This window comes from Chelonoidis abingdonii, chromosome 3 (assembly GCF_003597395.2).
Source record: "Chelonoidis abingdonii isolate Lonesome George chromosome 3, CheloAbing_2.0, whole genome shotgun sequence".
Lineage (NCBI taxonomy): Eukaryota > Metazoa > Chordata > Testudines > Testudinidae > Chelonoidis > Chelonoidis abingdonii.
The window spans coordinates 53,217,442-53,235,502 of NC_133771.1; the positions used below are offsets into that span (position 1 = coordinate 53,217,442).

The window sequence follows — 18,061 nt, forward strand, 5'->3', positions numbered from 1 at the left end:
TGGAACAAGGTTAAGTACAGATGCAAGCATGGTACACATTGAGCAGCCGCTGGTTTGCTGTGGGGGCCGGGCTTATAAACAGGGCTCCTAAACCACCAGCCAATCTGGGGCTGTGGCCTATCAGTTCCAAGGCAGTGCAGCTGGACTTATTGGTTGCCTAGCAGCAAAGTTTATCAGGGAGCAGGCCAGCAGCTGGTGCTAGCTGGCGTAGTACCTGACAGATTACTCACTGCAGTATCTATGTGTACTATGTTATATTAGGTCCTGATTTTGAAAACATAAAAGCCCTTCATTATCTAAATACTCATTAGTCTCACTTAACACAGTTATATTGTCCTGATGTTAGGAATATTTCCCCCCCCCACACCCCCCCCCGGGGATGGTTACACCAAGAGAATTACAACACAAGTCTAAGCGTAACCTTACTACAGCATTCTGGGAATCATTGCAGACAGTTCATTATGCAGTTCCAATTAAAAAAAGCAACCAAGATGTTAGGGTACATAAGCAACGGGAAGGAAAATAATATGGAAATTATGTTATTATATAAATTAATGCTGCCTCACCTGGAATACTGAGCACAGTGCTGCTCACCCTATTTCACAAAGGATAATGTAGAATTAGAGGAGGGTTCTAACAATTGTGACAAGAATAATTCAGAGTCTGGTAAACCTCTCATGAAGACAGATTGAAAAGACTGGTGCTTACTTTAGAAAGTCAATAAGAGGCAACATGATAAAAGTATGCAAAATAATTAATGTTCTAGAGGAGGTAGACTGAGAGTTTTTGTTCTCTCTGTCTCACTACACAAGAACAAGGAGCTGGTCACTTAGATTAAAAGGTAGCAAATTCAAAATTGAGATAATTAAATACGTCTGCATACAATGTAATTAAACTGTGGAACTCACTGCCATAAGAAATTGTGAAGCCCAAGAATGTGAGAAGATTCAAAAAGAAATTGGAAATAGACATGGATATTGAGACTATCTAGAGTCATCAATTAATGTTAACAAATTTATGGAAGGCCTCATGCCTCAGTATTTAAGCTAATCTCTTACTATTAGAGATCAGTCTGAGAGCTAATTGGCTAACTGTAGGGAGGGCACATTATCCCACATCTTTTTACTGGGTACTTAACACCTTCCTCTGAAACATTTGTTCACAATCAGAGACAGGATACTGGACGAGATGAACCTAGGGTCTGATCCAGTATAGCAATTCCTATGTTCCATTCACTCCTGCAAATGCTATAATATTTAGATACCAGATACAGATAGCTATATATCAATATCTCTGAGAAACACATTTTGAAAAAGATAGAAATTTATAGATCAGTGCTTAATAAAAAAAATAATTTTTTTCAACAACTGGTTAGGTGGAGAGTTTTTTGTAGATATAGAAACTCATTATAATTTCTCCAGATTTGGTCATTTCTACAGAAAGCAAAAATGTCAAGTATACGTAAGCTAGAAAAGCTATACTCTGTTATTTCAGACAGACTGGCTGCTATTAACTGGTGTTATACTACTGTAACTGCTGAGGGGAAAGACTTATCCCAATGGGATTAAGCTCCAAGGTAAAAGTATTAATTCTCCAGTGCAGCTGAACAGAAATTTTGTAGTGATAGTGACCTTTACTAGTGCCCAATGTAACTGAAGTTCAGTGTTTTAGCATGAATCCTACTTCCAAAAAGAACTGTCATAACTAATATTATGGAAAGAGTGAATGTTTTATGTCTGACTACATTAATATATACAGTTGCGCAAGAGTTTTGCAAAATTTTAGTAGAATAAGTATCATGTCACATGGGGGTAGAGAATACAATAGACATTTTTTGTGTGTGTTCAAACATGAGTAAATACAGCAATTCAAATTACAGACCAATTTTTTTTATGGTGAAAAATACTGCCTTAGTGCTCTACACTGCCCTCATGGGAGATCTGGGTTTGATTTCTAGTCCAATCTCTGACAAGAGATGAGAAAGTTACAGTACAGAGGCAATCTATCCAGCCCCTGGAAGGATAAATAAATTTGACAAAAGCACTAAAAGCTACATTTTCAAGATTTAGCTTGAAAATGCCTGACTAAAATAGATAAATAGCTCTAACTGTGTAAACTAAGCAAGTTAGATTGCTGATAAAATTTTAAGCTGAAAATTTCTAATGGAAAAGAGAGGGAGCTCCTAGTATGCTTGTGTAAATTTAAACCAGTGAAGGGATTATCTAAGTAACTATTGATATAGTTGTATAAATAAAGCAAAAAAAAATTAGTTATTCAATGTTGTTGCTAAGACACTTCTACAGATACTGAGGTCCTCAGCTGATGTAAATTGTCAGAATTCCACTGAAGTCAATGGTGCTACAACAATTTACACCAGCTGAGGATGCTCCCTTGGTTTAGAAGACAACAGGACTGACAAAGAGGACTTCCCAAAGGGAAGAATATTACAGTAGAACCTCAAAGTTACAAACACCAGAGCTGCAAACTGATTGGTCAAACACATGCCTCATTTGGAATTGGAAATACACAATCAGGCAGCAGCAGAGACACACATGTACACAAACACAGAAACACACACACACACACACACTCTACAGTACTGTTGTAAACTATGAAAAAAAAGAAATTTTAAAAAAGATATAACAAAGTAAGGAAACTTTCTGTGCTTGTTTCATTTAAACTGAGATGCTAAAAGTAGGATTTTTCTTCTGCATAGTGAGGTTTCAAAGCTGTATAAGTCAATGTTCAGCTGTAAACTTTTGAAAGAACAATTATAACATTTTGTTCAGAGTTAAGAACATTTCACAGTTATGAACAACTTCCATTCCCTATTCCTTTCTGGACCTGTCTTTTGGACAAGGCTGGGTCATGCTTGCCATACATTTGCTAATTTTTCTTAATTTGGAGTGGTAAATTATTTACTCTTTTAACGTTAAATCCTGCATTTTTTACCATGGTGCACTAGAGGAGAAAAGCATATAGGAGGCTTCTCTTCAACATGTAAAAGCAGCAGTGCAAAATCTGGCCCTAGGGTGAACTTCTGGCCTCACTGAAATCAATGGGAGTATTTACATCTAGTGTTTCAGGGAACATCCAATCAATTCACCAACCCCTCACCTAGACTCTAAGGTAAGGGTTTTCCACCTTTTTTTATTTGCGGACCCCTAAACATTTTAAATGGAGGTGTGGACCCCTTTGGAAACCTTAGACTTAGTCTGCAGACACTCTGTGCACCACAGGTTGAAAACCACCATTGTAAGGGGTGCGGTCTTTCATCTAAGAGTCATGTTCCATTACATCTGTATATCAGACACAGCATTAAAAAGTTAGAAGCAGCCACTAGCTGGGGGTAAACACTTCCTTGCCAAAGGTGAAAAAAGAATATGCTCATTAGCACAATGTACTGCAAGCTCTGAACCATTCTGCTATTCAGAGAAATGCCTCTCTTAGTTTCCTAAGGGAGGAGCAGGAAATTGGCATACAATATTTGATTTGATTTTAAAACAAAAATTCATTTTTTTAAAATGCACCTTATTCAATGAGTAATCAGTTAATGCACTATGTGACAGCAAAATTCCAAGAATCAATCAGGCAAATGTAATTTAATTTAAAAGTGATTGGAAGATATACAAATAAAAAAACACTTTGTTTATCAGAAGAAGATTCTACAGAATATCTTATACATATTAACACTAACACCTTACTAATAAATAATTATAGGATCAAATTCTAAGATGGCACATGCAAACACATGCACATGCAAGCACTTGTCAAAACTCCTTGCAAAATAATTACTCAGGACAAATATTCAAAATGCAGCCTTTATTTGTGCACATGCAACTCAGTGCTTTAATCAATTGGATGAACAATTTGATGCGTTTTTTTTGTGCTTCCAAATGACAGAACTTACACTTACAATCCATATTTATGCAAGGAAAGTGAGAACAACTGTGTTTTGCATATGCAAAGTCTATAATTTCTATATGTGAGTGACAGTATGAAACAACTGCCTAATTAGTAGTGGGCAGTTCTACGATATTTTCTCAGAAGTCCATCTTTTTAAAACAATAATTCTGTCAATTATATAATTTGATATAGTATTTCTGACAGATACCATGTAATCCAAAGTCCTTACCTAATTTGGACATTTCAGATACAGCCAATATTCAGAGGTACTTACAATTTAGATATTGTCTATCTTTCATTAATAAGACATGTTTAAACATATTATCATTCATTATTATTTAAGTATAATCTACATGGTTTGCCTTGCTATTTTTGCATCTCCTTGGCTTATTTTGTACTAGAACATGGAATTATCTACCTTGTACTGTTCTAAAAGACGTTCAAAAATTTTAATGACCTGTATCTTCTGTTTGAGCTAACAATTTTCATGCAGAACCACAGTCATAACTTCTTTTTTTATCTTACAGACTGCCAGCCATAATACAGTGATACCTTTGCTATATTTGTTAAAATCATGACAAAAGTGACAGGTGGGTTGCAAAACAGCATAAAACAGATTAAAAACAATCTTCTCCTATCATATATGTTATATTACATTCTGATTTAATAAAAGCAAGCATACCCAACCATCTTTACATTGACTTTAAAGAAAAAGATTCTTTAGTATTCTACAATAGATTTATCACTATCATACAGTTGCCAATTATAAGCCGTAGTTAAAATGACACAATAACTGTCAAGCCTTTAACAGTTTAAAATACTACAACTGATACTATATGTTTTAAAGTATTTTGAACCATTAGTGTAGTGTGTATTCTTTATACGATTATGATGACTAAGCAGCACATAAGAAGTTGTACTATATACAGTGTGAGATTTTTAAATATTGTACAGGTGGTACACTTTCCCAAACTATGTGTTTTGGGTAATGACGCATTAAATATTCTGCATGATGCAGGAAAATACTGAAACATTCTGTTACAGGTATCTGTCCAGTTGTTCAGGCACCATGTCTTTTATAATTGGTGATGTGAATGTGATACCAGATGGCTGTTCTTGTGGTCATGTTAGGCTCTCATTTCATAAAGCCAGAGACAGCCTTACTTGAAAAGAAGATATGGCAAAGAAACAAGCATTCTGGGTCTTCTCCAGCAATTAATTTCTAAAAGGTTTTCTTAAAACAACACAATATGTCAATTGGCAATATCCGTTCACAGATGAGCTTTAAAATCTTATTTCAAGCCTGGGCAACTGGGTGATTTGTACTAGATTTGTTTTTTTCTTTTGAGCACCACATTTCCAGTCATTGTCATTTGCATTTTTATAGACAATGCTAATCCTCCACCAGACTCTGTTTTGCTGTTATTTTTCAAAGGTTTATCACAGTAAAGCAAATGGATAGTTTGAACTAGATACAGCAGTATCATTTAAAATATTACTAGTACTAAGTGAGAGCAAAGAATATGCATACAGACCAAAAAGAGAGAAAAATATGTTTAGATTATGTTTTCTAATTATGTCTTTTCTTCCTTCCTTCCCCACATCCCACTCACAACATCTTATCTATCTAGAATTTTCCTACTGATTCCCATTACTACTACAGCCAGCCTGTGGTGAGACACAGTTAAGTTTGTAAGGGCACTGAAAGTGTTAAATTCAGCTTAGAATGTGTTTTGCTTTTATTTCATTTGACTAAATCTGATGTTATGTTTTGACTTATAAATCACTTAAAATCTATCTTTATAGTTAATCAATTTATTTGTTTATTCTATCTGAAGCAGTGCGTTTGGTTTCAAGTATGTCAGACGCTTTCCTTAGGATAACAAGCCTGATACATATCAATTTCTTTGTTAAATTGATGAGCTCATATAAGCTTGCAGCATCCAGTGGGTATAACTGGGCACTGCAAGACGCAGGTTCCTAGGATTGTGGCTGAGACTGGAGATATTGGCTAGTGTCATTCGGTCGTAGAATCCAAAGAGCAGCTTACATGCCAAAGGTTGTATGTGAATAGCCCAGGAATGTGGGTTCTCACAGCAGAGCAGGGTCAGGCTGGCTCCCAGAGTCAAGGATTGGATTAGATCCAGGATTAGATCACCTGTCTAGATAACTCCAGAAGGGAAGTCACACTCCCCACAACTGTTCTAGAACTCTCCAGCTACAAAGAACAATTACTTCTCTACAATAACAGTGGTTCTTTGAGATGCCATCAGTGTGGATTCCTCTCTAGGTGCATCAGCATCAGTCACACGTGAGTGGATTGCTCCACATAACAGCCTTGCAGATTTCAGAAACTGGCATATTTCAGAAACAGATGAAGGATCTAGCTTGTATTCTAGTAGAGTGGGCTTTAATAGTCAGTAGGAGAGGTACACCAATCAGCTGGTAAGCAGTCAGCTACAATGTGTTATTTTTTTGAAAGATTTTGTAATGAAATAGCCTGACCTTTGGAGCTATAGCCATAAAGATATGATAGGTGGTAGATGGCTAGGGCTACAGGGAGCTCAACCCTCCCTCAATCTATTTTCGGAGTCAAGTGCATGACCAGGTCAGCAGGTGAAGCCCTACCTTGGACAATGACAGGACCAGGAAGGGGACACGGTAGCTGTCCCAGGGTGGGTGTCCTTGATTCCTGGCAGGTGGCGCTTGATTCTTCAGTCTGATGGGGGAACTAGCTCCTGGCTCCTAAGTGGTGGTTCCTGGGAAGGTTCACTGTGATGGGGCAAGTGTCCTGGGGGAAAGGGGAGATCCTGAGGCAAATGCAGGAGAGAAAAGTGGAGTCCTGGTAGAAGGGGGGGATCTGGAGGTGACGGGGGAGTTAAGTGGAGTCCCAGGGGAAGGTGGGATCCTGAGGTGATTGTAGAGGGAAGAGTGTCCTGGGGGAATGGGAAGATCCTGAGGTCCCATGCCCTGTGGTGCTGGGCTATGAAGGGGGAGTATCACAGGGGAAGGGCACTACTTGTGCCAGGGTATGTGCATCAAGTGATGTTGTGATGGACTCCCCCAGATCTGTGAGCAGTGAAAGTCAGTGGGCCAGAGCAGGGAGCTGGGCCCAGCCCTGACAGAGAATATCAACAGATAAGACAGAATAGACAGAAAACCCATTTACCACATTTCAGGACACTAGGAAGTTCTTCTATACTTCAGGATAATCATCATTTTCTCTAAACGCTTGGTCTGCTCCTTCATTCCCATTCCTTCAATTTTTGGTCCAGCGTTTCTCCAATTTGGGCCATGTTCCCATTCTGTTTGACCTACTTTTCTCCAAAAACTTTTAGCACATCACACACGTCATTTTATGTAACCCCTATATTATGCACATGCAAACTTCAATTTACCCAACATTCCTTTTATTTTTTTTTTTATTTTTTTTTTTTGCTGTTTATATAGTTTTTATGTCATGTTGCTTTTGGTCACCTGTTCCTGGGGGTTCCCATAAAATGCTTCTTCTTGTTACAGGTTTGTGATTTTTTACCTCAAAAAATCCAGCATAACATGTTATCTTTGTTCTTTCAGCAATAACATAATTTTAGTCAGATCAGCAATTCTATGTGAAAGAAGAATTGCCAAACCACATTAATGCCAGCAAGGCCTTGGCCTAAATGTTACCTCATGTAAACTCATTTACTATCCATAATTGCAAATCATTAAAGCTATCAAAACTTTTAATCTTACCATTAACAAGTCTTTATTTTATATTTTAACATCATATTCAGTATGTTATACCATCATACCACCTTCATCTATTTGGAGAAAGGGAATTATACATAAAAACTAGAGATGTGGTATGGAAATAGTTTCAAATACTGATCAATATTGGAATTAAGATATGTTTTGACATTTCAGTTCAAGGCCAAACTGTGACTATGTTTGGTGTTTGGATTAGATTGCGCCCAAATCTAGGTGAACTGTTTTTGTGAGATTTTAACCAAATTTAAAATACTGGAACTCTTACCGGATTAATTACTTTTGTAAGATTTCCAGCATCTGTCAAAATCTCATGCAAACATCTGTTCTTACAGGATTTCAAGTACATCCAAATTGGAAAAGTCCCACGTAGGTTTTGAAAAACTAAATTGTAATAGAGAAGTTGATCTCCAGACTCCAAATTGAGGATTCTTTGAAAGGATTTCAGATGTGAAAACACAGATTTGACTCATCTGTAACAATATCATTATATTATTTGTGATCACTGCATGGAAATTAAGATTATGGTGTTTATTATTATTTATTACAGTGGGACTCAGAGGACCCAGCCAAGGTCATGGCCCTGCTGTGCTAGGGATTGTACAGATGCATAATAAGAGACAGTCCTACCCCAAAGAGATAACAATCTAAATACACAAGGCAGACAAACACTGGTAGGGGAAACAGGGCACAGAGAGGTGAAGCAACTTGCCAAAGTCACACAGCAAACTAGTGGCAGTTCTAGGATTAGCACTCAGGTCTTTCTGACTTCCAGATTAGGTCCCTAGCCAAATGACCACATTGCTTCCTATGCTTATAACTACATTTTGCACTTTCCAGTCTATGTGTACGTGTGGCCAAGGCACTCAAGTTGGAGACTTTTACCAGCAGTACTAGCAGGCAGCATGTGTCTCCTCGGTATCCTTCTCAACAGAGATGGGAGCATAAAGGGGAATGGTCACGCCTCCATTCTTCATACTTCCATCTAATGAATATCTGAAATACCAGGGAAGGTGGGAAGGTTGTGGAAGGTATATGTGCACAACATACTTCGAAGAACAACTGCTACAATACAGATAAGTAACTGGTTTTTCTCCTTCAAGTGATTGTGCACACATATATTCCACTGTAGGGGATTTGCCAGCACTTTCCTGGCATATGATGAGACTTTGGGATTACTTAAAGAGAGACTCCAGCAGTGATTTGTTGAAATTAACATCTGCTTGGGAAGCTTGAGTGATTGCACAGTGTCTGGAGAAAGTATGTGCAGATGACTATGTTGCTGTTTTACAAATGTCCACTACAGAGGACTGATCTAAAAGGCTGATGAAGTGGAATGATCCCTACTGGAACAGGCTGTTATCCTTGGAGGAGGAAAGACATCAGTCAGAAATGCAGCTGAATATTTGCTGAGCTGTAACAGGTTGCTCTTTAATCCTTTCAGCCCATGCTATAGAACTCCAGAAGATGATCTGAAAGACTTTGTGCAATCCAAGTAAAAGGATAGAGCCTTCTAAATATCCAAAGTATACTAGAGCAAGGTTTTGGAAAGAATACTGGTAGATGGTGGAATGCCAAAACAATTTTAGGCATAAACTTAGGGTGTGGGCTAAGCGACCTTACCCTTGCGGAATACCATGTAGGTAGGGACAGCTAGTAGAGCATGAAGTTGTGATACCCTTGCAGAGGAAATTAATACAATAATGCTGTTTTCATTGATAGCAGTGGTAAAGATGCAGTTGCCAAAAGTTCCAATAAGGAACCCATTAAGCATGAGAATACTAAATTCAGATCCTATGGAGGTTCAGGATCAGACACAGAAGGGCAAATATGAATAAATCCATCTAGAATTCTGGATACTAAGGCATATGAAAAGATAGACAACCCATCCACAGACAGATGTAATACTGAAATGGCGGCTAAATAGACTCACTAAACTGACGGAGAGATCAAAAGTTTTCAGATGTGACAGATAGCCCAATATATGTCTAATCACTGTTCAACTCGGTGATGACTGGTAAGATTCAGCCCAGGCTGAAAACCTTTTCCATTTTGCCACTTACTTGGCTTTGGTGGAGACCTTTCTGCTGTTGTCAAAATAGTCTGGATAGCTTGAGAGCAGATTTTTTTCAGCATTACCTGGCCACAGATCATCCAAGACTAGAGATGAAGAGAATTGTAGGTTAGGGTGCAGGGACTTGCCTTGTTCTGAGAAAAGAAATCCTCAACCAGAGGTAGAGCTATGGGTAGTCAATTTGAGAGTCAATGTAGGTGTATGTACAAATATTGCCTTGGTCAGGCAGAAGCTAACAGGGTCAAGACATTGCCTTGTCTCTTTTCAGCTTCCCAATTACTCTTGTAATTAGGGGAACTGAAGGGAACATGTACAGTAGATGACTCATCCAGAGAAGAAGAAAAGCATCTGTTTTGGAGCCCTGGCTGTGACCTGCCCTGCAACAGAATCTCTTGAATTTGTTATTCAGGTTGGTTGCAAAGAGGTCTGTTACTGGGTATTCCCGCTGTCAGAAAAATTCTTGTAGAATTTCTTTCTTTATATACTTGTAATGGTTTGTTAAGTGCCGGCTGAGAAAGTCTAGAGTATTTTTAACTCCTGGGAGGTGAAATGCCTTTAGCACAATAGTGTTCTTTAAGCAGAAGTTCCACAAGTGGATTGCTTGGCAAAGCTAAGTCAACCTTGCACCTCTCTGCTTGTTCAGATAAAACATACTAGTGTTGTCGTCAGTAAGAACTTGAACCACCTGATTCCTGATGGCTATGTTTAAAGTCTCACCAGCCTGACAAATGGTTTCAAGCTCCAATATATTTACATGGAAGGAAGCCTCCTGCTATGTTCATAGTGCTTGAACATAAAGGTGCCCTGGTGAGTACCCCAATCTATGGTGAATGAATCTGTTACAAGAGACATTGCTGGCTCCGCTGGTAAGTAACAAAACCCCTGCAAATGTTCTGGGGATCCAAAAATCAGCATGTCCAGAAAGGGCCTGCTTGGATGGTACTCTGAATGAAGCCAGGCATGCAGACTTCTGAAGTGAAGTCCGGCATGAAGAGTCACATATGTGCATGGGGTCGTGTGTCCTAAGAGCGGGAGGCCAGAATGCACTGTTGTCCTCAGGTCAGATCTGAGATTTTCACAAAGGATGACTATGGACTAAAACCTGTCTATTGGAAGGTAGGCCATTGCCATCATGGCATTAAGATCTGCCCCTATGAAATGTGTGTGTTGTGTTGGTATTAATGTAGATTCCTCTACATTAAATTTGGCTCCAGATGAGACAGCAGACCTCTGCATGACGAAGATGTTTTGGATGTGTCCCTCTGATATCTCCCAGACTAACCAATCATCCAAGTAGGGAAATATTTTAATTCTGGAATGCAGAAGATGGGCTGCTACTGCTGTCATATGTTTGATAAACACCCTTAGTGATGAGGACAGACTGAAGGGTAGCACTGTGTACTGCTAGTGCATATTCCTGACTATAAATCAGAGAGATTTTCTGCTATGTGAAAATTAGTATCCTGCAAATCAAGGGCAGCAGCCAAATTTCCAGGTAAGGGTTCACAGATGTGAGAGTGACCATCCTGAATTTAGTGACAAAGAGTCCTGTGGCACCTTATACTCTAACAGACATATTGGAGCATAAGCTCTCGTGTGTGAAATACCCACTTAGTCAGACTCATGACGAAGTAGGTATTCGCCCACAAAAGCTTATGCTTCAATACATCTGTTAGTCTATAAGGTGCCACAGGACTCTTTGTCACCTTTTACAGATCCAGACTAACATGGCTACCCCTCTGATACTTGACATCTTGAATTTGATTTTCTTGATTAATCTGTTCAGCTTTCTCAAATCCAAAATGGACGTTAGACTACTCTTTTGTGTGTGTTTGTTTTGTTTTTGGTAATCAGGAAGTAATGGGAATAAAAGCTTTTCCCTCTGTGTTTGGTAAGGAAATTCCTCTATTGTTCCCAATTCCAGAATAGGCTGAACTTCCTGAAGAAAAACAGCTTTGTTAGATGGGTCCCTGAAAAAGGATGGAAAAAGTGGCTTGGGGAAAAGGAGATAAATGAACAGTTCTGAGCATCCATTTCTCCAGTGTAATTTCTGTCTGTCCACTGTCAAAGAAAGTTAGCTGTTTTCTCAAGGAATATTCTGAACTAGGAGATAAGAAGTAGTTGGTGTGCTGTTCTCAACTCTTTTGTTGTTGTCAAAGGCTGGTGAGAAAGGTATGTTGACCACAAAGCCGATAGCAGATGTCTAGGAACCTCATAACTCCTTTTAGATGCATCCTGAGGTCTTGCTTGGCAAAATGAAGTTCTATAGTGTGTTTGAGGCTTGAACTGTTTTCTCTTTGCTACTGGAGTGTAAACTCCCAAAGAACAGAGCGTTGCATAAAAAATCTTTTAAGGTGCGCTATCATTTTTTTGAGAAAACAATTTGAAACCTTCAAAGGGGAGATTTTTGATCATTTTTTACAGCTTTTTTTTGGGATGTCTGAAGCATGTAACCATGAAGAGCATCTCAACAAAAAAGGCTGTAGCCATAAAGCCTGAAATGGCTATTGTGCTCTGTAATAGCTGTGAAGTTGAGACACTTTTGATTTATACAGTGCTAAACAATTTTGGTTCCTGAATACTTCAGACTCTGCCTCTCTCCCTACATGTCATAATAGAAGATTAGTTGAATAGAAGTTCTCAGGATAATAGGCTTAAATAGGAGAGAACTATAAGCAGGGCATTTTTGATGAGGGATCTTCAACTCTGGAACTTGCTTCTCTCATAAGCTCACCAACAGAGCCTGAATTTGCAGATCTTCAATTATTCTCTCTGGCTTTTTCTAAGAGTTAGGACTGAGTAGATGGTGGGAGAGTTCTAGTTTGAGTGGGTTTGGTAGAGTTTTAGATTTGTATATATATAAATTGACTGCATGTTGTACATGTGCCTAGGGCTCTGGACAGGAGCATTTCTTAATGAAACAAAACACACAATTAAATTTATTTAAATTAAAATATTGTTCAAGAGCAACCTAATTTTCCCATTAGGAAGCACGCACACCTGCGCACACACAAACACATCAAGCCCAACATACTGTATCCCACTGCTGATGGAGGTGCACCTGTGGCCATATTAGCCACTATCCAACCCTATTGTTCAAGGGAGCATTAATTAGGCTAACCTTGCTTAGTGGCTACAGCACTTGTGCACTGCTAATGTGGGGCAAGGCTCCCTTACACCTCTCCTCCAGTGCACTTGGTACAACATAGAGCAGGATTCTGCCCTTTATCAACAACTATTGCACACATTACAAGTAATTTAAAGCCATGAAGAAGAGTGAGTAATATACATCCTAAACAACCCTTTCAAACACAATATTTCTCTTTAGTTCAGAGGAAATGTAAGGCAAATCATTCCTGTTTTGTTTTGTTCCACTACTACAGTTCTTTGAGCCTGAAGAAAAATCTAGCAATTCTGTTATCAAACATCTAAACTTCAGTGAGCTTAAAATGCAAAGCCAAACCAAGAGATATTTCAATATGAATATAGATTAGTCTTTGAAAGAAGTGAGCAAAGTATGATTCAGTTCTACTCCATAGAGTAATCAAGCATAATTTATAAAGGAGGTACCACTGCAGTACTGTATAGAGGAGGTAAAATACTTTTCAAACAGGAAATATGACATCATCTAAAATAAAGTATTGTAAGAGAAAAATCCTTCCATTTCAATATGAACAATATTATCATGGACAAGTAATACTGTTGCTGAATATTATTCAATTAAAGTTGAAAAGAAGCAAATATGATGTTTTGTACTAAGCAGAAGAACATGGAAAGGATTAAAAGGAATGATCAAGATTTTTTAAAAAATGGTTCAAATTACAGCTATCTTTTACAGGTGGCAGTAGAGGTGGGAGAGGACTTCCTTCCTAGTCTATCTGTGTGTCAAGCAGACATAACTTTACTGGAGTACCCTGGAGAACACACGGCTACTCTAGATTCTAGGGAAACGTTTGGACCGAGCAGGAACATGACTACAGCACAAGGTTTCCCAACACTGGTCAAGAAATGAAGAACAGCATAGGAGAGAGTCTTGAAGAACAAGTGTAGCATTCTCTGCAGCAGCTATGTAGGCATTATTATTTTTTTGGCTTCTGCAGTTATAAATGCCTCCAGGGATCCTTGTGTTAATGGTGCTCCCTCTTGCAGAGTCCTGTGACTAACAGAATAGCTGATATTTATTTGCTACATTGGTAGTAGGTGTATTACTGCAATTCCTTTAAAATCAGTCACTGATTTTCTAGGCTCCAATAAGCACTGATGTGCATCATGAATCAGAGGATGATATCAAACCATTTCCAGAGTCAACAAAGCTGTCTTAAGGAGCTAATAAAATCTTTATTCCAAACAACATGATTCCAGACAATGAAAAGACTGAATTCTGACCATCGTTACCCTTCATTCATGTAATAAAACAAAAGTCACTAGATTATGATTTGGTGACGATGTGAAATGATTTGCATTCAATATTCAAGAGTCAAACTCAATGCCAAACCAAGTTTTCTTATGAGATTACTGGCACATCCTGCTTCTGAACAGGCTGGAAGGAATCAACAAACAAACACTCCTTCTCAGGATAGTTTGGCCTTTCCAATCCCAGACAATGAGAAGAACCCCAAAGAGGCACACAAATTAAAAACAGTGGGAAAGCGTAACTGGAATATTTTTTTTAACCCGGAAATAAAAAAGAGAGTCTATCTTTGGATTTGGATGAAGTACTGGGGAAAAGGTTGGAAATGGTATTTTATATGAAATAGTTTTTCATTTCCCAGAAATTTTTTTTTTTAAATAATTATCTATGGGCCTTACCGCACATATCTGTATAACTCAGGTTGGCTTGCATTCTGGAAGTCCCTCAGAGCCTATGATGGTTTTGTTATTAATTTGCTAATTTGAATAGTGCCTGCCATTGTGACAGCTAGTCACTTTAATTAAAGAGATTAAAGTACAAAACAAGTTAGTAGGGCTTCCTTTCAGCTGGTAGCTTGTTTCCTGCAGGCTCCTTTCGGTGGCAATCTGACCAGGATGGAACTGAATTACAAGTCCCAACACTTATCTCAGATTCAATCAGTTGTTTTAAGTTTAAACCAGGGGTTTAAAGACAGAAAAATACCTCAGGGCACAACACAAGGGTTGTTTCAGGTGATGTTTTTCATATTTTCTTCAGAACTAGGCCTGTAGGACTGTTTATGTAATTGGTTCCCATGTAAACTGAAGAGAAGATGGATTAGCCACAAATAACAGTGGTTATAATATATTATATTATTGGGAGCACCATGTTTAGTTAAGGTTGCCTGACATTTTCTCTTGTAAAGTCCTGTTTTCAGTTGCTTATAGTTTGACAAACTTTAACAATTTGGGCTGAAATTTTCCATGACTGGTGTCTGCCTCAAGTTTAATTTTACGGAAAAGTCTCTGCGCAAATGGAGCAGCTGTTTCTGAAAATGCGCTTAAGGAAAAATATGCAGTTTTACATATGTTAATGAACTATGTGCCTAAGTGTGTGCATGTGCATGTGTGTAAAGAGACAGACACATTCTAGTGACTCCATGCTTTGAATCAGGGACTTAAAAATTGGGCATGAAGTTTTTCTTGGTGTCAGAGAAATGCCTTTCACTGGTTTTGTGAAAAACTACTCAAATCTGGCCAAGTTATGGACCCTTCAAAAATCTCAGTTTGCACATGATCAGTAAAGACTTGTGAGAGTTAAATTCTTGTAAAATTGTCTGCACTGAGCATGGTCCATCTCCTCACAACTTTTACATGTCAGACTAGATTGCATTCACACCATCATCAAAAAGTGACTGAGGATGCTCCAACCTCTGACTGCAGGAACTGAGTAGGACTTTCCTGGCATTTGTTCCTCCCGGATGCCAGAGACTGCCGAGGTCCTGGGCACAGGAACTGAGAGCAGGATACTTTCAGTTCTTTGCTCTCCATGTTAGTGCCCAGGCAGCAGAGAGGAAAAGGAGTGAGTACCGGATCTGAATGCAGAGTATTAGAAATGGGAGGTGAGAGGGGGATCAGGAGCCATGGAGTGGGAAAATGGCATGGGAAAGGGAAAGAGTTAGGTGAGGAGGGACTGGATAGGAATAAATGGGATCAGGAGCTGGAGTGAGAGTGATGGTGATTTCTGCCTCATTCTGTGCACAGAATGAATCATGTTCTAGGAATGAATCAGGGCTATGTAATGAAGGGTTTCTGCCTTATTTGCTACAGAAGTTGGAAACTGTGTAATGAATGAGGCAGGGGACTGTGGGAAGAGAAAGGATGATTTCATGGTTCAGACAAGTGAATGTTGCCTTGGAGAAAAGAATTATTATCCCTTCCTCTGCCACAGAGTTTCTCTGTTTTGCTACGCAAGTCAGTGAAACAAAACTTTTCATAGCTGGCGACAGGGGGGAGGGATAGCTCAGTGGCTTGAGCACTGGCCTGCTAACCTCAGCATTGTGAGTTCAATGCTTGAGAGGGCTACTTAGGGATCTGGGGCAAAATCAGTATTTGATCCTGCTAGTGAAGGCAGGAGGCTGGACTCAATGACCTTTCAGGGTCCCTTCCAGTTCTATGAGATAGGTATATCTCCATATCATCATCAATTGTGTGCTCCACGTTGTCCCAGATACACACAGAAAGAAAGACAAGATGCAAGAAATGTGGTTATAATTAGTCCTACCAACAAGCCAAATCAGGATTGTAGGTTAAAATCACAGCTGGGTGGGAGTCAGTCAAAGGGATTGTTGGGTCAGGAGATGGCTGGAGCAGGACAGGAACACGGTAGGAGTAGGGAATGGGCAGGAACTGGAAGCCACGGGAATCTGTAACACTGTGATGCAGCAGGAGGGTTGCTGATCAAGTAGTGCTGAGTCACTGCAGGCTCTACTGGGGGGTCATGGCAGCTATTGAGAGTGTAGGGACAGGCAGATGCAAGCTCTCCCACATCTAAAGAACCCAGTGTAAGGGGAGGAGCTATTGGACTCAGGTCTCAAGTAACTACGGGGGACAACAAATGAAAAAACAGCAAGGGGAGTGAGGGTTGCAGGGAGTCTGAGAGGATCACCAAGCAGAGAACCCTGGACAGTTCCCACTGCTTCTCAAAGGCATCCAGGGAGCCACCAGATGCAGTGCAGAAAAACTCTGCCCAAAGATATGTTTTCAGTAAGGAGCAGAAATAGGCCCCAGACTCACAGAACACTTCCCTGTCCAGATGGCCACCTTGGCTAGCACCAGAAGGAGGTCTCATGACTTCATGGGGCCACAAGTGGGATGTGCATATATCTGGAGGTGAAGGGACAATTACAGCCAGAACCTAATAAGAAGGTTCTGGAGGAGCTAGAAAAGGGGCTGCAACCTGGTGCACTCACTGTAAATGTGCACCAGGGTCTCCCTCTTGCCACAAGTGGGGCAGATGTCAGGAGAAAGGATGAACACCAGGTACACACTCATGCTCATGGCTCCATGAAGGAGTCACCAACTTATATCCCCAGTGGGCTGGAGGACCTGGGGGACCAGAATGGAATGCAGACTGGTTCACTGCGGCTCCTCAACCTCTTGGTGTCAAAGCAGGACAAGGGGGTGAGGAAGTGAAGGGTGTGGAGTCTATGTACAGCTGTTTGCTAGGTGGGGTTCAGAGACTGACGGGCTGCAGATCATGCAGGTAGCTCAAGTAGTGCAGAGGCGGTGCCTGAGGAGGCTCACGAGGCAGGGGCCTGATGACAAGGTCCAGAAAGCCAGGTGTGAGAGATGAGTGGGGAGCACCCTCCCACAAGACCCACTTGAGAGAGGTCCAAGAGTTGGGCGGTAAGGCTGCCCTCCCTTCCTGGTGTATATGCTGGGAGACATGAGGGGTGGAGAGCCCCAAGCACTGGCTGAGTACCAGAGGGTCCACACAGTCCCTCCAATAGTACAAGTGAGTCATGGCAGCTGAGCAAGCAGCATGGGTCTGGCTGTTTGTTTACCTCACAACCAGAACCCTTATGGAATGAGTACCCCCATGGGACCAGTGCAATGCCCACAGCAAGCCAACCCTGCCCCCACCCCAGTTATCTCCCCCTTCCCAAATAAAACTAAAATACTGTGCTAATTCCAGGGGTAGAAGGGGGAGCTATTTCCTACTGCTTTTCACCACTAGTCCAGAGAAGCTCACCTCCTTCCTGAGCTCCCTGGTTGCCCAGTGTGATAAACCAGGGACAGTTGTGTAGAAGTTCTAAGCTCTGATGACTGAAGTTGCCCGGAGCTGTGCTTTGAACATACAAAGTGCATTAAAAATGCAGTATTCTGAAAAATGCGACCCTAGGTGTCATTCCCAGCTATAAAATGGGGATAATGATGCCACCT

At 40.1% G+C, this 18,061-nt stretch overlaps 1 protein-coding gene across 1 annotated transcript in view; it reads right to left on the reverse strand.

The window, feature by feature from the left end:
* Positions 1–15,058: 15,058 nt before the first annotated feature.
* Positions 15,059–18,061, reverse strand: part of LOC142046537 (uncharacterized) — a 143,157-nt gene continuing 140,154 nt past the window's right edge. Inside the window, exon 8 of the mRNA XM_075063506.1 lies at positions 15,059–15,176. Coding sequence (XP_074919607.1) covers positions 15,059–15,176 — 118 coding nt within the window. The remainder of the gene's footprint in view (positions 15,177–18,061) is intronic.